This window comes from Antechinus flavipes, chromosome 5 (genome assembly GCF_016432865.1).
Source record: "Antechinus flavipes isolate AdamAnt ecotype Samford, QLD, Australia chromosome 5, AdamAnt_v2, whole genome shotgun sequence".
Lineage (NCBI taxonomy): Eukaryota > Metazoa > Chordata > Mammalia > Dasyuromorphia > Dasyuridae > Antechinus > Antechinus flavipes.
Window position 1 is genome coordinate 296,582,292 of NC_067402.1, and position 21,557 is coordinate 296,603,848.

Below are 21,557 nucleotides of genomic sequence, written 5' to 3' on the forward strand. Positions count from 1 at the left end.
CCTGTCTCTGTCTTTCCTTTTCTATCTTCCTTTCTGTCTCTCCTCTCTAACCTCCCTGCTATCTCTGTCTCTCCCCTCTATCTCCTCTTTTGTTTTTCTCTCCTCTCTTTCTTTCTGTTTCTGTCTCTCTTTTCTATTCATCTTCCCTTCTCTTGTAATGCCAGAGAAACTGAGGCAGGAGAGAGATTAGAGAGTTTTTAATATTTTATTAATGGGAGAGTAAGATTGACTGGACAGGACTCTCGTCTCAAATTACCCAGTCAGACAGAGATAAGTATACTGGGACCAAGGAATTCATGTTGGTCCCAGGTCTGGAGGAGACTGTCATCCCAAAGAATCCAGCCTCCAGCATCCAGCCGCCAGCCATTCTCCAGCAGTGAATGGAGAATCTTTAACCTTTATATACCTTTTGGAGACAAAGAAGAGGGAAAGAGCGGGAAAGCCCAGCTGGAAAAGGCTGTGAATCAAAGAGGAACCCAGAGACATGATGTCTGAATACCCAGAGATAAAGATGTTAGTGAAATACCTTGGAATGTTTTAGAGGGATGTTGTAAATTCTCAAGGACAGAAGATAATCAGGAGGTCTACTCTCTTGTTTATCTTGCTTGGGCTAACAGTTTATAACCTTAGACTAATTGGTCCTCAGCCTTCATGGACCAGAGGGAGATTTACAGTTTAGGGGAGTAATTAGGGAGACTGGGACAAGGGAAACTTGTACAAGGAAACTGAGTCAGGACAATTAAAGAGAACTGTGGCATAACACTCTCTGGATCTCTTCTCTATCTTTCCTTCTGTTTGTCTCACTCTCTCCCTTCTCTCCCTTCTTCTGTCTCTGTTTCTTCTATCTCCCCTTCTGTCTTTGTCTCTCTCTTCTCTCTCTCTCCCCTTCTGTCTCTGTTTCTCTTTTCTATTTCTCCTTTTGTTTGTGTCTCTTTTCTATTTATCCTTTCTCTCTCCCGGGCCCATGTCCTTTTCCCAGCATACAGTGTCTGGATAATTGCATTTTTCTTTAAATCTTCCAGTAGGCAAGTCAGCCCACCAGGGGAGACCCCTCTTTTTGGGGTACCCACAATTTCCATTCTATAAAGAGCCCAGAGCCGGCCCCAGAACAAGAGCATCCGTGATCCCTCCCCATCGGGGAGAGTGTCCGGGCTACAAGAGGGGTTCTCTACAGACCAGAATGGGTCAGTGCGTGTGTTTGGTCTCAAGACCCAGACCCAAAAAGCTGAGCGAGTCTGAGGGGCCGCCTCCCCCCCATCCAAGTGCAGAAACAACAGCGAAGAGTCAGCGTTAGAAGCAGAAAAAGACAAAACAGGAGCCCTGGTCCCCTGTAGGCGCAGCTGTGAATTGCTCCAGACGCTCAGGAAAACATTGGAATTAGACCAAAAAAGGCCCTGGACTGTGAGAACCCTGCAAATATCCCAGGAGATAAAGGGCTGCAGAGGGCAAAGGCAGAAGAAACGGGCAGAGAGCGGCCACTGTTTAAGCAGCTGACAAGCACTTAAGTGCCTTCTCTGTGCCCCGGCATTTTTCAGTTATTATCTCACTTGCTCCTGGCAGAAACCCCGCCTTTTACAGCGGAGGAAACTGAGTCAGGCCGGGGTACCATGGCTGGCCTAGGCTCCCGGAGCTGGGGAGTGTCTGCGGCTGGATTGGAGGCGGGATCTCGCAGCCGTCAGATGCTGACGCGGGAAGGAGGTCGCTGGCAGGTGAAGGAGGGAGCCTGCGGGGTGAGAGCCCCGGGTGGGGTCCTGGGCACAGCTGGGTTATGGGACCCCCACCGATCATCCCGATTGCCGCCTCCTGAGGGCGCTCGTCCCCAAGCCTCCCCCTGCCAGCCGGGGGAAAACCCAGGCCTGGGATGACGCCTTCCCCAAGCCGAGCGGCCGCTGGCCAGGTAACTGGGGCGCGCCTAGCGGGCTGAGGGCCCCGCCTCCGGGAGAGCCCTCGTGGTCCCACAGAGTGGCCAGGCCGAAGGCGCGTGCTGCCTGCCACGGCCCGGAGCCTCCCCGAGCTGGCGCGGGAGGGAGATGGGGCCGCCCTGGGCTCCGAGGGGGGATCCGGGCCCCCAGCCTTCTCAGAGGCCCCAGGGGACAGACAGACCCTCGGAGCGTCACAAGCACACACCGGCTTCTCTTCTCTTCGCGGCGGCACCCTCCTCCCCCCCCCCCCCGGCCGAGAGCACCCCCTGGCCCGGAGCACAGGCCCGGGGCTCCCAGAGGCCCGGTCCGGAGAGGCTGCTCGGCCTGCAGTCCCAGCCAGCGTCACCAGATGGCGCCGCGAGACCCTCTCATGGGCCCCCACTCAAGGGGCCGGCCCGGAGCTCTGCGGAGCTTACGCGGGCAGGGCTTGGAAGCTTGCAGAGCACGGGGGCTCCCCGGCCCCGCGCGCAACCCGTGAGGTAAGAGGCGAGATTCGAACCCGCGGCTCTTGCCCCCACGGCACCTCGACGATTCTGCAGGGGGCCGCCGCTCGGGGACCGCCCGGGTCCCCGGCTCCGGGTGGGGCTTAAAACGTAGAAGTCGTGACTCGGAACTGTCTACGTTCGTCCCAATTGGGGCTCGTCCGTGCCCCGGCCCGTCTAGGTTCTCTTCTGCCTGATCCACACCGCAGCGCCCGACACCGCATCCCCCAGGGCGACGCCCAAAGGCTGCCCGTCGTCGCCTCCTGGAGGCAGGTCCTAGAGAGCTCTCCCTGTTATTTACCCAATCGGGAGGAGGCAGCAAGCGCCTACTATGTGTAGAGGAGGCAATAAGCGCCTACTATGTGTAGAGGAGGCAGTAAGCGCCTACTATGTGTAGAGGAGGCAGTAAGCGCCTACTATGTGTCGGTCACCTGTTAGGCACTGGGGGGCAGGGGGTGGTACAAAGGATCGCACACTCTGGGGGACCCGGGAGGGGTTCTACGGCAGACCTGCATGCCCACATAAATGGCTGGGGGCGGGAGGGGCAGCGCCCAGGGAGGCTGAGAAGGCCGGCAGGTTTGAAGGGCAATGGGTGAGGCTGGAGATGGCGGCTCCGGAGCCAGGTAGCCGCGCATTTAGGGAAGGTCCCTTTGGCAGCAGCCGGGGCTACAGAGCGGGAGGAGACCCCAGGAGCACTTCGGAGGCTCTTGGGATAACCCGGGGGAGAGGGGCTGAGGGCCCGAGATGGAGCTGGAGCCGTGCAAACAGAGAGGGGCCGATTCCAAAGCTACCGAGGGCAGCGCGGGGGGATGAGGGGCTGGGGGCGGAGGCCGGGAGGAAGGGGATGGCTGCCGGCGGGAGCGCTGCTGCTGCTGCGGGCATTGGCGAGCTCCCCACGGCCCGTTCCAGCGCCGAGGCCGGAGCCGGTCGCTCCTGTGCTCCCCAGCCCTTTCTGTGATGCGCCCGGGGCTCTGCGGTGCTCCCCACACTGGAGTGCTCAGGCCCACCTGCGCTGCCCTCTGTTCAGGCAGTCTCCCCGGTGGGCAGCGGAGGCCCTCCTGCTGGGATGCTGCGGCCGCACCCGAAGTGGATTGCGGCAGGCCGCCTGCAAAGACCACGTGAGACCGCAGGCCGGGGCAGAGCCCTGGAAGGCCCCGGGGTACCTGGTGCTGCGGCCCGAAGGAGAGACTGGGACCATTGCGCTTAACAAAACCCCCAAGGCAAACGTGGGGGGATCCTTCCTGAAAAGTCTCTCGTTGCTCCCGCGTGGCTGCTGAGGCACTCAGAATTAGCTCTAACTTCGAAGGCCGAGGAATCATGGCGGCCGTGCAGCCCAGATTTAAGAGGACAAAAAGAAATGAGAAGAGACACTTGGGAGAAAAAGAGGGGGCCACAGTCAGGCTGCCAACGTTCCAGCTAGCGCAGGGAGCACTTCCCCATCCGTCCCCTCCGCGGAGGGCCGTGAGACTCTCCGACTGGCCGGTGGGTCCCCAGGACCGTGGGCACGGTCACCCACTCCTGGGAGAGGGTCTCCATCACGTTCCACATCCTCAGAGGCAGTGGAGAGAGCTGGGGGGGGTCACTTCCTTGCTCCCCCATGACCTTCCTGACCTCTTCTCAGACTTGGCTTCCTGTGCTAAAACAGGGCTCACAATGCTCGCAGAGCAGTGCAAAGGACCCACCAGAACTCTGACCAAGGGCTAGGGCTGCCCACGACTCGGAGAAGCAAAACGAGACAGATTCATCCCCGTGGCCACCGAACAGGCAAGGGACACACGGGGACAGAAGGGGAAGCAGAGAGTCTCTGAGGCCCCCTGATGCTCCGGGAGCGCGTCCCACTCTGGTGTCCTTCTCCCTGGCCATTTCACCGTCTGCTAGCCCCCGCTGGACCTCCCCTCCCCCTTCCCCCTTCCTGAGGGCAAACCAAGTCCAAGTAAGGCCTAACACCCTCATCTTTGGGAATCCCATCCCAGGGGCTCGGCTCAGCCCAGCGGTAACTGTCAGAAACTGGCCTGCGGATCTACCAGATTTACAGGAGACTCTCCATCAGCTACCTCCATCACACTCCTGAGACTTGCACCTTCACCAAAAACACCCTCCTCTTGTCACCCTCCCTGAGAGGTGCCTGTTAGAAGGCAATAAGGTCTGTGGGAGCAGGAACTGGGTTTTTTTTGTTGTTTTGGGCAGTATTTGTATCCTCAGCACTTTAAGATAATCCCTGACACAAGTTTTTTTCTTTTCTTTTTTTTTGCTAGGCAGTTGGGGTTAAGTGCTTGCCAGGGTCACACAGTTAGGAAGTGTTAAGTGTCTGAGGTCAGATTTGAATTCAGGTCCTCTTGATTTCAGGGCTGGGGCTCTAGCCACTGTGCCACCGAGCTGCCCCCACCGTGTTTTCATTTATGCATTCATCCAATGTAATTGCATACATACCTTTTCAAAAACGGTAATAGAAATTTATGGTGTCATAATTCATGTAAAACTGTTGTTTGTTGGTAGTTTTCTAGTTCAGAAAGAACTTTAAACAGAAGTTATTTAAAACAAAACAAAAATGACCTGCACAAGTTTTCTTCTGGAGCGTGTTTTAGGGAAAATACTTGAAAATTCAGCATTGAAAGGGCTTTAAAAGACTCTAATCCAACTTCTGTTTCAGAGGACTTGCCTTGAAACTTGAATCTGAGTTGGCAGAAACCTCATTATCACTATTCCGTCCTTGGGAGAATGATCCTGCTGAGCCATGTCACTCAGTGCACTTGATTTCAATTCCTCTCAATATTAAACCCTTTCGGTTTTGCCCATTGTTACGCCTTCTGCCTTCTGGGGCCAAGCAGAATAGGGCTAATCCCATTTCCCCATGACAGCTCTATTCTTGTGAATCCTTTTGCATTTTCATCAATTCGGCTCAAGTCGATTCATTTCCCTATAGAACCATGTCAATCAATTCACGTCAGTCCAGTTCAAATCAATTTGTCTTTAACTAGACTGTGAAATCCTCCAAGGCCAAGACCTCCTATAATCAGAGAGTCCCAGAGTTGAAAAGGGGGGGGGGGTCCTTGAGATGAAGCTTTTCCAACAAGTGGTCATCCAGGCTGCGCTTAAATCCTCCCTTAGAAGTGGCTCTTGTGTCACCTCCTCTGGAAAACTTTTCTTCTTCTCTCTCTTCTCACGTGTGAACACCCCAACCCCCAAGAAAATCTGAATTTCGGGGGTAGGAATGGCTGGATTTGGTTTGTGCCCCTGCCCTATCAGGTTCTCAATCCTCGTTCTTTCCCTGATGGTGCCATGTCTAGTTAGAGCAGGTAGCAACGTCTACATGTATTCTCACCTGCCGTCCACTGTGGTTCTCTCCAGGTCTCAGCCCTTCTGGAACCGCCGCCTGCCTGCACTGGTAGGACGTCTGGGCCCCTCTGCCCATGACCCGTGGCTTTTCCCGCCGGCTTTCATTCTGGATATTGTCTCCCATGAATCCCTGCTCCTTTTGTGTTCCATTCCTTTCTGGCTGCTTTCCACGGTACCGGTCTTGATGGTTTCCTCCCTCTTGACTTTTCCCTCATTTTCATTTCAAACTCTCCAGTAGACTGAGATTTAGGCCAAAGTATTTTTCCTGACCTAAGTCAGGTGCACTCTACCTCTGGCCACTATTGCTATGCATGATGCAGAAACCTTATCCCATTTTCAAATGCCACCTTTCCAGCATTCTCTTTCCAAACCTAACTTTTCTGAAGAATTCAACTGTAGGCAGTGACAAAGGTGGTCCTTGAAGTCATCTCTGATGATTTTTTCTTGTTCCTCCTTAAAACACTGCTGTTGCTGCTTTAAGGAAGATTTTCCCAGACTATAGTCAAGGTACTTCCGTCTTCCAGAATAGAAACCAGCTTGGACTCTGTGTACACTTTGGGCATTTTTTTTTGTTGTTTGTTTGTTTCAGACAGGTCGCCTCAAAAGGATCTCACAAGTCGGGGTGAATCCTTGCCCTCCCCACCTATTTGGGTTTAGAACCCGAGCATCCCTGCTTTAAAAGACCATGGTGCTAGTCTAGCAAGACCTGTTCTGAATGAAGCCATGCAAACTCCTTGTAAAGACTCTAAATGCTCTCCGTGTAATTATCCATCTAATAATGTGTTCTAGAATCTGGCCAAGAACCAAGGTCAGGGTTATTGCCTTCTCATCTGGGCTCTTCCTTTTCCCCAACTGCTGACTGCCGGCCCCCTTCGACCTCTGTCCCAGGGTTGTTATAAGGAAAGCTTCTTGCAAACCATAAAATGTTAAAGAAGGAAGAGTTGTTATTATCCACTTGGAGCACTTTTCCAAGACCATATTTTAATGGGTTTCTTGTCCTTCTGCATGTAAGTTTGGGCACCGTGCTTTGTTCATCTGCTTTGTTTTTCTTTCTTTCTTTCTTTCTTTCTTTCTTTCTTTCTTTCTTTCTTTCTTTCTTTCTTTCTTTCTTTCTTTCTTTCTTTCTTTTTTTTTTAAAGGTTTACTGATGTTGCTTTTATTGCCACTGTGATCACTTCCCAATAACTCCCCCTTCGTCTGTCCATTCCTGGGAGAAAAACAAAAACAAAAGGAAAAAGGAAAACAGATAAAGATCACCAATCGAAACACTGACCTATACTGGCAAACCCCCCACCCCCAATCATGCTCCTCCATTTGATTTTCCCAGACAGGATAGGTTTTCTGATGATATTTCCAATGGGAGAAGCAATGGACCAAGCTAACAATAAGACTCCCCCATAAAAATGAGAGTGATGAATGCCACTGACTACTCAAGTCAGCAAATCCCACTGCATCGATAACTCCCTCTATTCAATGCAAAGCTCTCCGAAGATGGGGATATTTCCCACGCAATGAAAACAGGGAATTTATTCCTTGTAAAGCCAAGGAGATTTTAGACCATGAAAATGTCACTTTAGTTTTTGTTAAAAAAGAAATTTCTGTCCAATCTGTCAAATACTGAAAAATATCAAAAGATTTACATGATAGGAACTTATGAAAACTGATAAAATTTTTTTAACATAACCAAAAAAACAATATACCCAATGGTAACAGCATTAGAAACAGAAAAAAATCACAAAACAATGAATTTTGCAAAATTCTCAGCTTAAACTTGGCCCCAAAGAAGCAATACTAGAAAAATAGCTCCCTCTACTCTTTTGTACAGATAGGTAGGGGAATGTATCTGTCATATTTCATCAAGATATTTTTTCCAATAAATTCCAATGTTTTCCATATATTAGGTTTTCGTGAATTGTTTTCTCTTCCTCTTTTATGAAAAAATTCTTATAAGGAATCATTTGTGAGGTGGGAAAGATCGAAGGTCTGGAAGCAGAAGGGATAGGTCATGTGAAAACAAAAGATAATTAAAAATCTTTTTTAAAAATGGAAATTCTTCCAACGATTTCCTTTCCCAACCCTGAGGTAAACACTGAGACACCGGAGGGATTTCCCATCTTGTCAACTATCTTGAGGCTTTTATGTAGCTACTAATCAAAGTAGCTCAGAGAAGAAAAGGACCAGAAAGTTCATGAGTTCTAACTCATACCAAAGTAGAGATCCCTTCTACAATATATTCCCTGGCAAATGCTCATCTAGCCTTTATTTAGAGACCTCCTGCCACGGGGAACTCACTATCTATACAAAGAATCACTATTTCCACTTTTTTGTTGATTTTCCTCTTGTGATTTTTCCCCCTTTTGTTCTGACTCTTCTCTCATGACATGGCTAATGTGGAAATATGTTTAACTGTACAACATGGATCAGATTGTTGGCCATCTTGGGGAGGAAGAAAAATGGAAATCTCAAATTTATCAAAGTAAATGTTGAAAACATGATGAGAACTTTCTCTTATATTGAACCACAGTCTGTCTCCCTGCAGTTTCCATTGTTGACTTCCAACCTCTCAGCAGGGATGCACGAGAAGACTTCTACTTTCTTATGGGAGCCCTTCTCTTGGAGACTAAAGTGGGTCTATAGCTGGTCCCCAGTGCAAGCCAACAGTCATGTAATTCTACAATAGAGTGCTAGCGGTAAAGATGTAGGGAAACAAGACGCCCCAATAGCTGAGGGGAGGCCCTCATCCTCCCCTGCCTGAACTACAGCAACAGCTGCTGGGATCTGCCTCCCCCTCCAGTCCAGCTTCCATTTAGCCACCCAAGGGATCGTTGCCTAAAGTGAAGGTCTGAGACCATAGACACCCGTGATACAAAGTGAACTATTGGCTCGCTCGCATCTTCCAGACCGAACAGCAGACATGAACGGATGCTGAGTGAAGGGAGCAGAACCAGGGAAATGCCGTACACAGTAACGGCAAGATTGTGTAATGCTCAACTCTGACAGACTTCGTTTTTCTCGGCAGTTCAGTGATCCAAGACAATTCCGAAAGCCTCGTGATGGAAAATGCTATGAACTTCCACACAAAGAACTATTTACTGAATGCAGATGGAAATAGATTATTTTCATTTTTTTCTCATAGTTTCCCCTTTTGTTCTGATTCTTCCTTTACGACATAACTAATGTGGAAATGTTTTAAAAAGAGAGAATGTGATATACAAATAACTTTTAAATAATGATACAAAGGTTTAAAAAAAAGATCAATCATCAGATCCCGCGGCAACCAAAGGCCCTGCTGGCGCCTCTCACCTCCCAGGCTTCCAGCACTGGCCCTGCCCCTCTGGGACCATGCACTGCTTGCCTCTGCGCTCTCACGCACACAAGATGCTCTGCTTCTGGGGACAGTGTCTCCTGCGTCCGAAATTCTCTCCCGCTACGACTGCCTCGGCTTCCCTGGCTCCCTTTCGCCTCCAGCTAGATCCCACCCAGGCTCTTACTTCTGGTGCCTCTCCCTGCTGACTCTCTCCATTTACCCGGCACGTCCAGGATCCTGTTGGTGCACCATTGTTGCCGTGTCTGCTGTCTCCCCAGCACTCAGCCCAGTGCCTGGTATACAGCAGGTGCTTAGCCAATGCTGGTTCTCTGACCAGCTGGAGGTCTAGTGGACGATGGGTCGGGCAAGCTCTATGAGGCGGAGGTGGTCGGCCCCCCACCCCCGGGCTGTGGATCTTTCTCGAGCCTCAGCATCCCCTCTACAACACCCATAACGCTTCCCACACCAGACCAATGTCCTCAGCCCCCTGACCTCCCTCCCCCGGGGCAGGACAGAAGCTCCCCCAGGAAGGGATTTGTCTGGGTTCCTCCTGTGGGGGCTCCCTCCTTGACACACAGGCCCGCTCACCAAGCTGCTGGTACATCTCACTCCTAGGGCTGCACAGGACCTCACATTACCCGCTCCTTTCCCCTTTAGAGTGACCATGGAGAGACAGTGGGGGGTGGTAGGGGCTGGCCCCAGGGGCGCGGGGTCTTCCCTCACACGGGCTTCCACCATTCTTGCCACAAATGCTCACACGGCAGTCACTCGCTGGGCCCCTCCCGCCATCTCTCGCATACATTCCATCACCTCTCTTGGGGGGTCCAGCCTCCCCACGTCAGCCTCTCCAAGGAGCATTTAGCGAGAGGATCACCAGAGCCTCACCACCCCCCCCCCCCGCCCTCCTTGGCTCAGGAGCCAGAACAAGGGAGCCCGGGTTCAGCTGCACCTTTTGGGCTCTGGGTGCCTGGGAAGGGCCCTCTTTGTGACATGACATCCCACTTCTGCCCACCACACCTGCTGCCTAAGTGGGTGATGGATGCCAGCCCGTTCTCACTGCCAACAGCCTCCAGTCCATGGGCACTGCAAGGACGTGCCTCCACATGGGCACCTGCCAGTGGCAGGGCACCAGCCACTGAAGCTGACTCAGGAGGACCCCCATCACACGGACCTGTGTCCGGCACCCCCTCCAAGGGGCGGGAACCTCAGCCCACCTGAAAAAGGACCTGCTGGGCCTTTGTAGTCCAGCTGACCAAGGCTGCTCCCAAAAGGCCACTTGTTTCCATGCTTTTTCAGTATTTCTGAGAGAGAGAGAGGACAAACAGAAATGAACTCACCATGGCCAGGACCAAAGCAGGTCCCACGGCCTCCCCTCCCCCCTCTCCCCAGTGTGCCCAGGGGCCCTCCCTCCACCCCATACTGGTCAGATGTCTGACAAACGTTGGGGCCCGTGGGAAGGCTGGGAGAGCTTGGAGGCCTTGGACAGGCAGGGATGGAGGACCCTTCCAAGACCTCCCCACTCCCTCCCGACTCTCAGTCTCCTAAGATTGGGCAAGACAGGCTCACGGGGTCTTTCTTTTTCCTCCAGACAAGAACTTTCAACACAAGCAAAGAAAAAAGTCGAATTTTGTCCAACATAATTTTATTTTTTAAAGTCTTCTCAACATCGCAGAACATTAAGTATACCCTCTTCTAATCTTGAAACCAGCAAGATTAGATAGAAAATGAAACTTATGTTTTTCCATCAGTAATTTCTTTCTTTCCATGATTGTACTTAAGGAATAAATTCATAATTGTTTTCAGAGAAAAGCGGGCACAACCTGCACAGCCCTTTTCTTAGTGAAAATAAGCAAGAGCGCAGTACGGGGGAACAGCCGCCGCCCGCACTGCTCGGTTGCGGCCCGGGCTCCAGAAGGCCGCCCCGTGGTCAGAGCACGGCGCTGGGCTCCAGGCCGGCAGAGAGGTCAGGGCCCATCTGGGAGCCCCTGGGGTCCCTGACCCAGACAGCCCAACATGCGCAGGGGGAGGGGCTGCGCGTGAGCAGGCAGGGAGCGGGCGTGGGGCGCTCCTCCCAAGGGCCGAGCGGTCCCACAAGAAGCATACAGACCGGCCCTTGAGGACGGAGGGGAAGTCGGGGAATGTCCGGTCTCCTCCTCACCTAGGGGAGGGTGCTCATCTAAGGGAGGGTCCGTCCGGACTGACGCCAGCTGGCGGCCCTTTCTGAGCTGGCCAAGTAGGGAATGTGGAGGGGCCTTTTTCCGGGCCCGGGGATTCCTATGAACAATTCAGATCATTAGCCCAGAACTGGCAAGCTAGGCCAGAGGCGGGCCTGGGGGTCTGAGCAGGGCCATCGCCCCCTTGGGAGACTCCGTCGGAGTCAGAAGGAAAGATCATTTTCACAAAAAAGACACGTTTCAAGTGTCGAGTTTGGCTTGGCAGCCGAAAGGCAGACAGCGATCGCGGGCACACCAGCCATGGCCACCCTGTGGGGGCCATCACCATCTTAGAGAGAGGATGAATGAGATAATCAATGATGTTTGGACTGACAGGCCCTGAGGATGATGCCTTTTGGTCAGAGGGCCTCCTGCAGAGCCGCGTGGGCGCCCCTGCCAGGCGCGCTGAGACCCGGGCAGAAGGGAGGGAATGCCAAAGGAGGAGCCGTGGTCCCTGGCAGACTCAAAGTACTTAGGAACTCCTGGAAACCATGGCTATGTGGAGCCAGACATTTAATTCCAGCCCGAGGGCCACTCGACTAGTCTCTGACCCTGAAAACCTTCACGTTTTCATGAAATCCACTTAACGAGTTTCCCTCTCCTTCCTAGGGTTGGACCAAATGATGCAAGAGGTAAGCTGATTTCTACTTCAGAACACTAAACTGCTCCAAGTAAATTCTAAAAATATATTATGTGATGTGTGTTAAATATGTCTAAATACCTAAGTGAACTGGTAAAAACCCATCCATTACGGATTCTAGAACTGTATATAAAATAGCCTAGTTTGGTAAAAGCAGTCTCAAGTATTTCACTACGAGAATACACTTAAGCGACTCTAAGCTCATCGTCTTGTATTTTGAAAAGAGACTACTCTGAATACATTTTATCATCTTCATAGCTATGAATAAGAAGAAAACAATGATCTAGGACATGATTTCATAATTACACTGCTATTGGAATAGGAATGCCTTCATTGAAAAATCTGTTTCCTCTGATAATTGTACTTTCAAGTGCTTCAGTGGTAAATGAATAATTAATCCTGGTTTGTAGACAAAACACAAACATTGAAACCCCCCACGACACACAGTGCGAGAGCTGAAAAGGACACAACTTCCGATAAACAGATGGAAATACGTGAGGCAGAGAAGTCCCCGTCTCGTCAGGCCTGTCAGCACAGACTCCAAGGTAACGCAAATGGACACACACTGGAGGAGAACAATTGCACATCTGTGGGGAACACTCGGGTTTTGCAGTTAATATCATTAACAACAAACAATTCACATAGTGAACTTCTGATTAACTGAACGCCAGCTTCTCCCGCTGCTCAGGCAGCACAATGAATGCTATTTTAACCGCTCGGCCCGCGTCAACAGCGAGCCCCGATGTCTGGAATCCAAAACGCCGTTTTTTTGTTGTTTTTGTTTTTTTTTAATGCAGCCTGCTGGCGCCTGCTCCCCTACCTCACAGCCCAGCGATCACGGCCTATCTGCACCAACACCCTTAGGACTGGCCACTGGTTGAAATGGTCCTCAGGAAAACACTATGTTCAACAACACAGAGGAGGCCTTAAAGGTGAACCATAAGTGACTGTTGAAGGCCGAGGCTGCCTGGAAGCCCAGAACGCTCTCTCCTGGGCGGTGGGACAAAGCCCGGACCGAGGAGAGAGGACCACGAGGGGCTTCAACTTCAGCCCCACGCATCCTCTCCGATCACGCAAAGACGAGGCTCAGAGGTCCTTTGCAGATGCTGCTGGAGGCCCCCGGCCTCGCCGTGGAGTGTGACTGACGGACAGGATTCATGCCCTCGGCACCTCAGGCCGCTCAGAAAGTGGGGTGACCTTCACCGGCCTGCCTCCTCCTAGGCCCCTGATGATTCACATGTAAATGCTTAGGATGGACAGACACAGCTGGAAAAAGGCAGTTTTCTAAAATCAACATTTAACTATCAAAAATAAACTCCAAATTTTAAATGTGTGTATGCACCCACAGAACTGGTCTGTGACATTCTCTCTAATAAATATGTCTGAAGATTTACAAGCGCTGGCTGCACCGCAAGGCCTCCGCCGCCACGCTCTCTCAGCTGAGGGCTTCCTGCGTCGGGGTCTCCTCGATCCCTCGGGCAAAGAGCTGCAGCAGCTGGCAGTGAACCCTGAGAGCAAAGATAAGAGAGGTGAATGTAGCTCTGGGGCCGGCACACTGGAGCTCCCAGGACCAGGCCGGTGCAGGTCCCCCAGGCTCTTCCCCAACATCCCTTCGATGGAAGGCATCGAAAGAGTCTCTGAAGGCCCCTTTTGTTCTAAGATCCTAGATCTAAAATAAAGAGACTGGGGGGCAGGGCCTAATGGGAGCCATTGGAGGGGGGTGCTGAAGCTCCGGGGGGGGGGGTGCGGTGATGGTCCCTGTTAGCTGCTTGGTCGGTGGCTGCTGACGACCCAGACAGAAGGCGCCTGCGGGGAGCCACCCACCTGACTTCAATAGCAGAATTGTTCAGAATCTCTCCATCACAGTTCCAGGTACTGTTGGGAAGGCTGCAGCAGCAGGCGGGATGATCGCTGCAGATCTGCCCAAATCGTTTCTTCCCTAAATCCTTGAGGTCCCCATCCTCATCGTCTAAATGCTTTGAGGTGAACTGAAATTTCCTCACCCGGTAAACCTCAACAAATGCAAAGTCAAACTACAAAACAAAAAACAACAGGACAATCAGGTGTCTCGGAAAGTAAGGTGGTGCATGTCCCCCAGGATCCCACACGCACTCTAGTGTCACTTTTCATATAAAAATAAAACCATTTCCCAAGGGGCCTCCTGGCTTCTGCCAATCCCTAGGAGGCTGGCTGATGATCATGGCCCAAGGAGAACAAGGGCACCCGTCCCTGGCCAACAGCTGCTTTAAGGCACGCTGCCTCTGCCTACACCTGTACCCCAATTTTGTCTCTGCCAGCCTCTCAGGCTCACCCGGCAGAGCACAGGTGGTAAGAGTTCCAAAGCAGCCATTCAGACAAGTCTCTCAACGGGAATGGGAGCAAATCCCTAGATAAACCCCCTTAAGCAGTATCTGAGGCAGTATCTTAGCTCTTCAACAGCCTCACACAGCAGACTGCTAAAGCTCTTGTGAAAGCTGAGTGTGCACCCTGAACCCTGATCCTCTAGGCCCTTTGTGTCTTGACACCCCTCCAGCCTCGTGGATGCCCTCCCCTTACTTCCTGCCGGGGGTGGTTACATGGATTCCCCCCACAGGGACACCCCAAGGAAAGTGGAGACAGCCTAGAGGCCTCCCAGCAACACTTTTGTCACTGAAAAAACAGGGTGCCATGAGGCAGACAGGAACAGGGCTGTTCTGTGAGAAATCATGATTATGAAGGGTTTAAAGAAACTTAAGAGTCTCTAGTGTAGGATTTACCCCCAGAGAAAGTCAGTCAGCCTCCTGGCAGAAGGTCTGAGGCGGGACTTGGGGCCATGAGGGGATGTGAGCTCCCATCCCCCTCCCAGGGCAGGGGCAATGCATCGGGCTTCTGGTCCACGCAGGCCCAAGGCGGCAAACAAAGCAGGCCCCATGTCTCGCAGTGGCTGTATTTGGATCCCGAGGGAATGCTGAATGTTAAATGCCTCAGGGTTACCCATGGATGGAAAAAGGGCTGTCAGAGAGAGGGGGAGGAAAAATTCACCAAAACTCAACTTTTTCCTCTGTTGCAAAAGGTTCATAAATTTTTTAAACGGGACAATCAATATTGGCTCATTTTAACAGGGTTCAACATCTTAAGGAAAGTGACAAACAGCACAAACCCTGATAATATTTTTACAGTGAAAGATGAATATAACATGTTTTCATGTAAATATACTTTTCTGGAAAAGGTGCCCTTGATAAATGGTTTGAAGTCACAAACCAAGTGTCTTGGCGCTCTTCCAAATTAAATGAAAGCTCTAGAGAGGCCTCCCTTTGACCTGTTCTCCACAAACATAAATACAATTAGATGTTCCAGGGCTCCCCAAGAATACCTACCTGGTCATCTTGATTTGTATGCCTGATGAGATACCTCAGAAAGTTCAGCCGGGAACATTTGCGGACCAGGATGAGGTCTGAGGAACCATCGGCCAAGTGGGCCGCCGGGGACAGGCCCTTGGGGCTCCGGGGACAGGCACAGCTCATGTTGGCCGCATTGATTGCCAGAAACTTCCCCTGGATAACTTTCCACTCTTCTACTCCCTCTGCAATGACAAGAAGAGGCTTTGGTGGTTGAAGGCCATGGTTTTCTGGCCTAAAAGTTGGCTGGCTGTCCTAAAAACACCAACCGGTCTGAAGCAGGTACTGTGCAGGGTCCTGCTGCAACCCAACACAGACATTCGCTGGAGGTGCGTCTAGAGCACAGGACGCTTGAGCATGACCTTGAAGGAGAGGGTCTCAACAAACATGAGAAGGAAGAGGACAACAGCATGGAGGGGGAAGGTGAAGGGACATAAGGCAAGGCTGGGAAACGGCCAACTCTGACCCGACAGCACAGATAACAAAAAGAGTAGACGGGCAATAGCTAATGCCATGCCACAGAAGGACACTGCGCACATGGGAAGAGGGAGAGGAAGGAGACCTGACCCTGTGTTCCATGAGGGAATGGCTTCTGCTACAGCAGGCAGCACCTGTTCTATCCCTGTAGCTTTAGAGCTGCAGGGAACTCGAGGGTTTGAACACACGCAGTGGAGACACCATCCTAATCTTGACACAATCCTGCCACCTGCGCAGCCATCGTCACAAGGACATCCCTGACCAACCATTGCAGGCTCCATCCTTGTGCATCCTACAAAGCTGCCTGGGAGCAGGCACAGATCCAAGGCTCTGATCTTCTTGGCCAACGACTCGGCTGCTCTTTATAGTCTCTCGGCTACCTAACCAAACTTCATTTTCACCTTTGTTTCTATCAATCGTTCCCACTTCTTTGGGTAACATGTTCAGGAACATGATGGGAGCATGTGAGCAGGGTGGTTACGTTTCGAATGGGGAAAAGAGTTTGTTACAAACATTTTTCTAGCTGTTTCCCCCCATTCCATCTGGTGTCTTCATTTCCTCCTCTAGGACCTGGGTCTCCCTTTTTTTTCCTCAACAGTATTTTATTTGTTTCTAAATTAAAAAAAGATAGTTTTAAACATTAATTTTTACAGGATATTTTGTGTTTCAAATTTTGTCTTCCTTTCTCCCTTACCTCCCCCTACCCAAGACAGCAAGCAATCTCCTTTTCAACATATTCTGATACTTGTCATGTTGTACAAAAAAAGTCAGACCCAAAGGGAGAAAATCACAAGAAAAAGCAAGGAAACAAAACACATTCAGTCTCCATAGTTCTGTCTCTGCATGTGATGGGCATTTTCTACCCCAAGTTTATTGGAATTGTCTTGGATCAATGTATTGCTGGGGAGAGCCAAGTTCATCAGAGTTGATCATCACATAATCATCTTGTTGCTGTGTATAGCATTCTCCGGTTCTCTCTCTCACTTCACTCAGTATCAGTTTATGTTGAGTCTCTCCAGGCCTTTTTGAAATCAGCCAGCTTTTCTTATAGAATAATAATATTCCATTCTAATCATATACAATATTCTCCAACTGATGGGCATGCACTCAATTTCCAGTTTCTTGCCACTACAAAAAGGACTACTATCGACACTTCTCCACATGTGGGTCTCTTTCCATCTTTTATGACGTCTTTGGGATACAGGCCCAGTAATGACTGTATAGTCTAATAACCCTTTGGATACAGAGCCAAACTGCTCTCCACAATGGTTAGATCAGTTCACAGTTCCACCAACAATGCATCAGAGTCCCAGTTTTCTCATATCCCCTCCAACATTTACCATTATTTTTTCCTGGGATCTTTTGCTAAGCTTTTCTTAAACTGGTTTTTATTGCCTCTGCTCCTTGTTTTATGAGGTTCACTGCTCATCATCTCCCATCTTCTCGTCATATTTTCTAAACAAGTCCATATTCTAAATTCAAGTTTTCTTTGGTTTCAAGATTTTTGCTACCCAAGCCTCATTTCAGTTTCTTTTGGCCTGTTATTGTAACTGATTTAACTGATTAAACTTCTTGAAGAAATGGTGCGCATGTGGTGGAAGCCTGACAAGCTGCTGCTCCGCCTCCTTTTCAGTAAGAGATGTATCTATTTTTTTTTTATTTTTATTTTTATTTCATCTTCTAGTTCTGTATCGATGCTCACAATGACTTTAGCAGACAGGTCACTGGGTTGGATGTAGAGAAAGGCTGTGAATTCAAAGGTTTTATTCAGTCTAGAATGTGTCTGGCACTTGAGTCCTTTTCTGGAACCAAGTATTTAAGGATGTGTAGGTAAGATGTTGCTCTATTTTTTTTTTAAATAAGCCCACCTAACTCCTGAGCCAACTTTTCTAAAATCTGTCATAGAAATATGGCCAGAAGGGGCCTCCGAGAGAATCTACGATCTAGCTATTTTTAGTACCTTTGAATGGAAACTGTCAAGAAAAAAAATATGTTGGATTTAATTTAAAGGATCTTACTGAGTTGTGTTGAATTTTGTAGAATTTCCCTACTTCATTCACTGTAACAGATGTTGGCACAGAAACAGTAATTTTCCTGATGGTCTATTTGTAAATACTTATCACGAACGTGGCAGTAAGAGATGATGAAATGTCCCATGAAATGAGGAGAAGCTAGATGGCTCAGTGGATAGAACTTCATCCTGTTTGCCTTAATCCGCTAGACAAAGAAATGGCAAATCCCCCTCCAGTGGGTCTGCCAAGAGGAGTCCAACAGGACTCAGGGCTGAATGACAGCCACCTATAAAATGATGTTTTTTCGCAGCTTTGATGCACAAAAGCCAACTCCCCTGTCTCATTTGCCTCTCCGAGGAAGACCAGATTCTGTCCTCTCAACCTCACTTTGAGCCTGCCATATCCCATCCGACTGGCTGTGAGACAACTAACATCATTTTCATGGATGCTCTAAAAACCGCGCATTTCTTGGCAACTTCTGCCCCCTTTCTCTTTCCTCTGGTTCTTTGCTGGCCACCCAGGACCCTTCCTGAGGGCTATCCTCTTTCCCTCCTGGAGTCAAGAGGATATGAGTTCAAATTCAGCCTCAGATACTTAACACAATTAGACAAGTCATGTAACCCCAAGTGCCTTGCTAAAAAAAAAATACTAATAATTAAAAAAAACAAAAATATCACTATCAGCTACCCACCTAGCTAGTCCCTTCCTCCAGGAAGTCTTGGAGAGGTCTGAGCACACTTTCCTAGCTTTCACTGCTCCTGACTCCAGGTCTAGTTCCCCATCCCTCTTCCAGCCCCTGACTAGCACCCATGACGGGTGTATGGGAGAACAGGAGGCCTGGCTTGGGCTGCGTCAAGGCGGGGGAGGCTGAGTGCAGGAAGAGCCTGTTCCTCACACACTGGCAGCAAAGGCAGCTGGGAAGTAGCAAGAGAAAGGACCAGGTGGGGCCGGAGTGTGGTCCAAGAATGAGAGGGAAAGGTCAGCGAGGAGGAGGGGCAGTGGAGAGGCTGCATTCGTATAGAGAACTTACCTGTATTTTCCAAGCCATATAGGGATTTTTTCTGCTCATCTTTCAGCTGTTGCTTACTCTGCCTGCAAATGAAGCACCTGAAAGACAGGAATATTGGTGCCTTTTAAAAATAATGCCATTCATATATTTTAACATATTTAATGTATTGGACTGTCTGCCATCTAGGGGATGGGGTGGGGGGAAAAAGGGAAAAATTTGGAACAAAGGTTTTGCAAGGATCAATGTTGAAAAGTTACCCATGCATATGTTTTGTAAACAAAAAGCTTTAATAAAAAATAATGTTATTTAATATTAAGAAATAAATGTTTATGGGAAAACATTTTTACAGTCAAAGGTTCTGATAAAGGCCTCATTTCCAAAATATATAGAGAATTGACTCTAATTTATAAGAAATCAAGCCATTCTCCAATTGATAAATGATCAAAGGATATGAACAGACAATTCTCAGATGAAGAAATTAAAACTATTTATAGACATATGAAATTATGCTCCAAATCATTATTAATCTGAGAAATGCAAATTAAGACAACTCTGAGATCCCACTACACACCTGTCAGATTGGCTAGAATGACAGGGAAAGATAATGCGGAATGTTGGAGGGGATGTGGGAAAACAGGGACACTGATACATTGTTGGTGGAACTGTGAACACATCCAGCCATTCTGGAGAGCGATTTGGAACTATGCTCAAAAAGTTATCAAACTGTGCATACCCTTAGATCCAGCAGTGTTTCTACTGGGCTTATATCCCAAAGAGATACTAAAGAAAGGAAAGGGACCTGTATGTGCCAAAATGTTTGTGGCAGCCCTGTTTGTAGTGGCTAGAAGCTGGAAAATGAATGGATGCCCATCCATTGGAGAATGGCTGGGTAAATTGTGGTATATGAACGTTATGGAATATTATTGTTCTGTAAGAAATGACCAGCAGGATGAAGACAGAGAGGACTGGCGAGACTTACATGAACTGATGCTGAGTGAAATGAGCAGCACCAGGAGATCATTATATACCTCAACAATGATACTGTTTGAGGATGTATTCTGATGGAAGTGGATCTCTTCGATAAAGAGATCAGTATCAATTGATCAAGGATGGACAGAAGCAGCTACACCCAAAGAAAGAAAACTGGGAAATGAATATGAACTCCTTGCATTTTTGTTTTTCTTCCCAGGTTATTTCTACCTTGTGAATCCAATTCTCCCTGTGCAACAAGAAAACTGTTCGGTTCTGCACACATATAGTGTATCTAGGATATACTGTAACCTATTCAACATGTAAAGGACTGCTTGCCATCTGGGGGAGGGGGTGGAGGAAGGGAGGGGAAAAAATGGAACAGAAGTGAGTGCAAGGGATAATGTTGTAAAAAACTACCCTGGCATGGGTTCTGTCAATAAAAAGTTATTAAAAAAAAAAAAAAAAAAGAAAATTTTTTTAAAAATAGAAAAAAAAAGAAATAAACGTTTAGAAATTGTGGGCACAGTTCATCTTTCATGTTTCAAAAATCCAATTTAAAAGGTTTCTCAAAAACAACTTAAGTCAAGTGGTTGTGGATGCTGCAGAATATTTTGAATTCTCAAAATTATGCTTTCTTTTCTGCAGACTTAGGACACTAGAGCAAGAAAGATCAGGGCTCATCCATGGAATAAAAGAGGAGACTTCAGAGAGTCCCCACGAACAATCTGAAACACTGATTTCCTCTGGAAACATCCATTCAGCCCCTTCCCTGAAATAGACAAGGCTTAAGAAAACTGAGCATCAAGGGGAAATCTTTAGGACATTAGACCATTACAAAGGTGGGAAATGAAGAGGAAGGCAGGCCAACAGGCCTCCAGGAGCCCACGGCCATTTTTCTGAGCTGCACGTGCCGTCACCCATGGGAATGAGCTCCCGAGACTCCCTCACCCCGTTCGGCAGGGCTTCTTGTCCCTTGGAGAACCCACAGTGTGCTGCGCCGGGAGGAAGGCCACTGTTCCTTCATAGCAGTGATGAGAAAGGAAAGTCTTAAAACCTAAAAATGAAATGGAAGAGCGTTCAGTGGAATCTGTCAAGCCCTTAATGTGATGATACCTGCAAAGATCCTGACTCACGCTGAACCTGGCAATCTCAAAGGTCGTCTTGCGGACTCAGCTAGCCACCTGCCAAACTTAATGCTCCCAGACACTGTGCAACCCCAAAGGGAGGACCCCGTGCACCTACATGTCCCCAGAATCGCTTTTGTAGGAACAGGGCCAGAAAGAGAGTAAGAAAGACCCCTTTGAGGGAGAGCTAAGGGACGGCGCATCCATGCCTAGTGAGGAGGAACGAGAGGCACCGGGAGGAGAGGTCAAACTATGACCGTAAGAGAGGGCTGGGAGCCTGAGCTAAGCCATGGGCCAGCTACTAGGGCAGTGGCAATTAATCTAATTTGTCTTTTTTCAGTTAGATCCGGCCCCAGTCATAACAATTTCTCCCCGGAGGAGAGGCTGGTTCTCGGCCAGTGGCAGTGGCCAGCTTCAGTTTCCCATGTAAGGAGTAGCCCAAGAGAGCTGCGTGGGAGTGGTGGGCTCCATGGGAATCATGGGGGACCATGGACTTTATTGTGTAGAGGAAGAATCAGAATGTGCATCTTAATTCTGAAATGTTCCCCTTCCAACTTCCCACTGCCCAGTGTTTAAGAACAGAGCTGTCCCTCCGCTACTTAAAACAGATGGTGATGTCCGGATATGTTCTGGGGGATCGCCCCATCTCCCCCCACATTGAGTTCTTTATTAATTTCCGGAATTAC

General features: G+C 49.3%; 1 protein-coding gene across 2 annotated transcripts in view; it reads right to left on the reverse strand.

Moving 5' to 3' along the window:
* Window positions 1–4,371: 4,371 nt before the first annotated feature.
* CERK (ceramide kinase) overlaps window positions 4,372–21,557 on the reverse strand; it is a 52,272-nt gene continuing 35,086 nt past the window's right edge. Inside the window, exons 9-15 of one of the 2 annotated variants that reach the window (XR_007947812.1) lie at window positions 20,696–20,801; window positions 18,797–18,873; window positions 15,257–15,462; window positions 13,725–13,933; window positions 13,295–13,408; window positions 10,262–10,348; window positions 4,372–6,947 (exon numbers count right to left, since the gene is read on the reverse strand). Coding sequence is in view for 1 of the 2 variants with exons in the window: in XM_051962996.1 (XP_051818956.1) it covers window positions 13,336–13,408; window positions 13,725–13,933; window positions 15,257–15,462; window positions 18,797–18,873; window positions 20,696–20,801 (671 nt within the window). In the remaining variant the exon portion in view is untranslated. Of the gene's footprint in view, window positions 6,948–10,261; window positions 10,349–10,672; window positions 13,409–13,724; window positions 13,934–15,256; window positions 15,463–18,796; window positions 18,874–20,695; window positions 20,802–21,557 lie in introns of those variants that run through there. The other variant, XM_051962996.1, reaches the window with a different exon arrangement.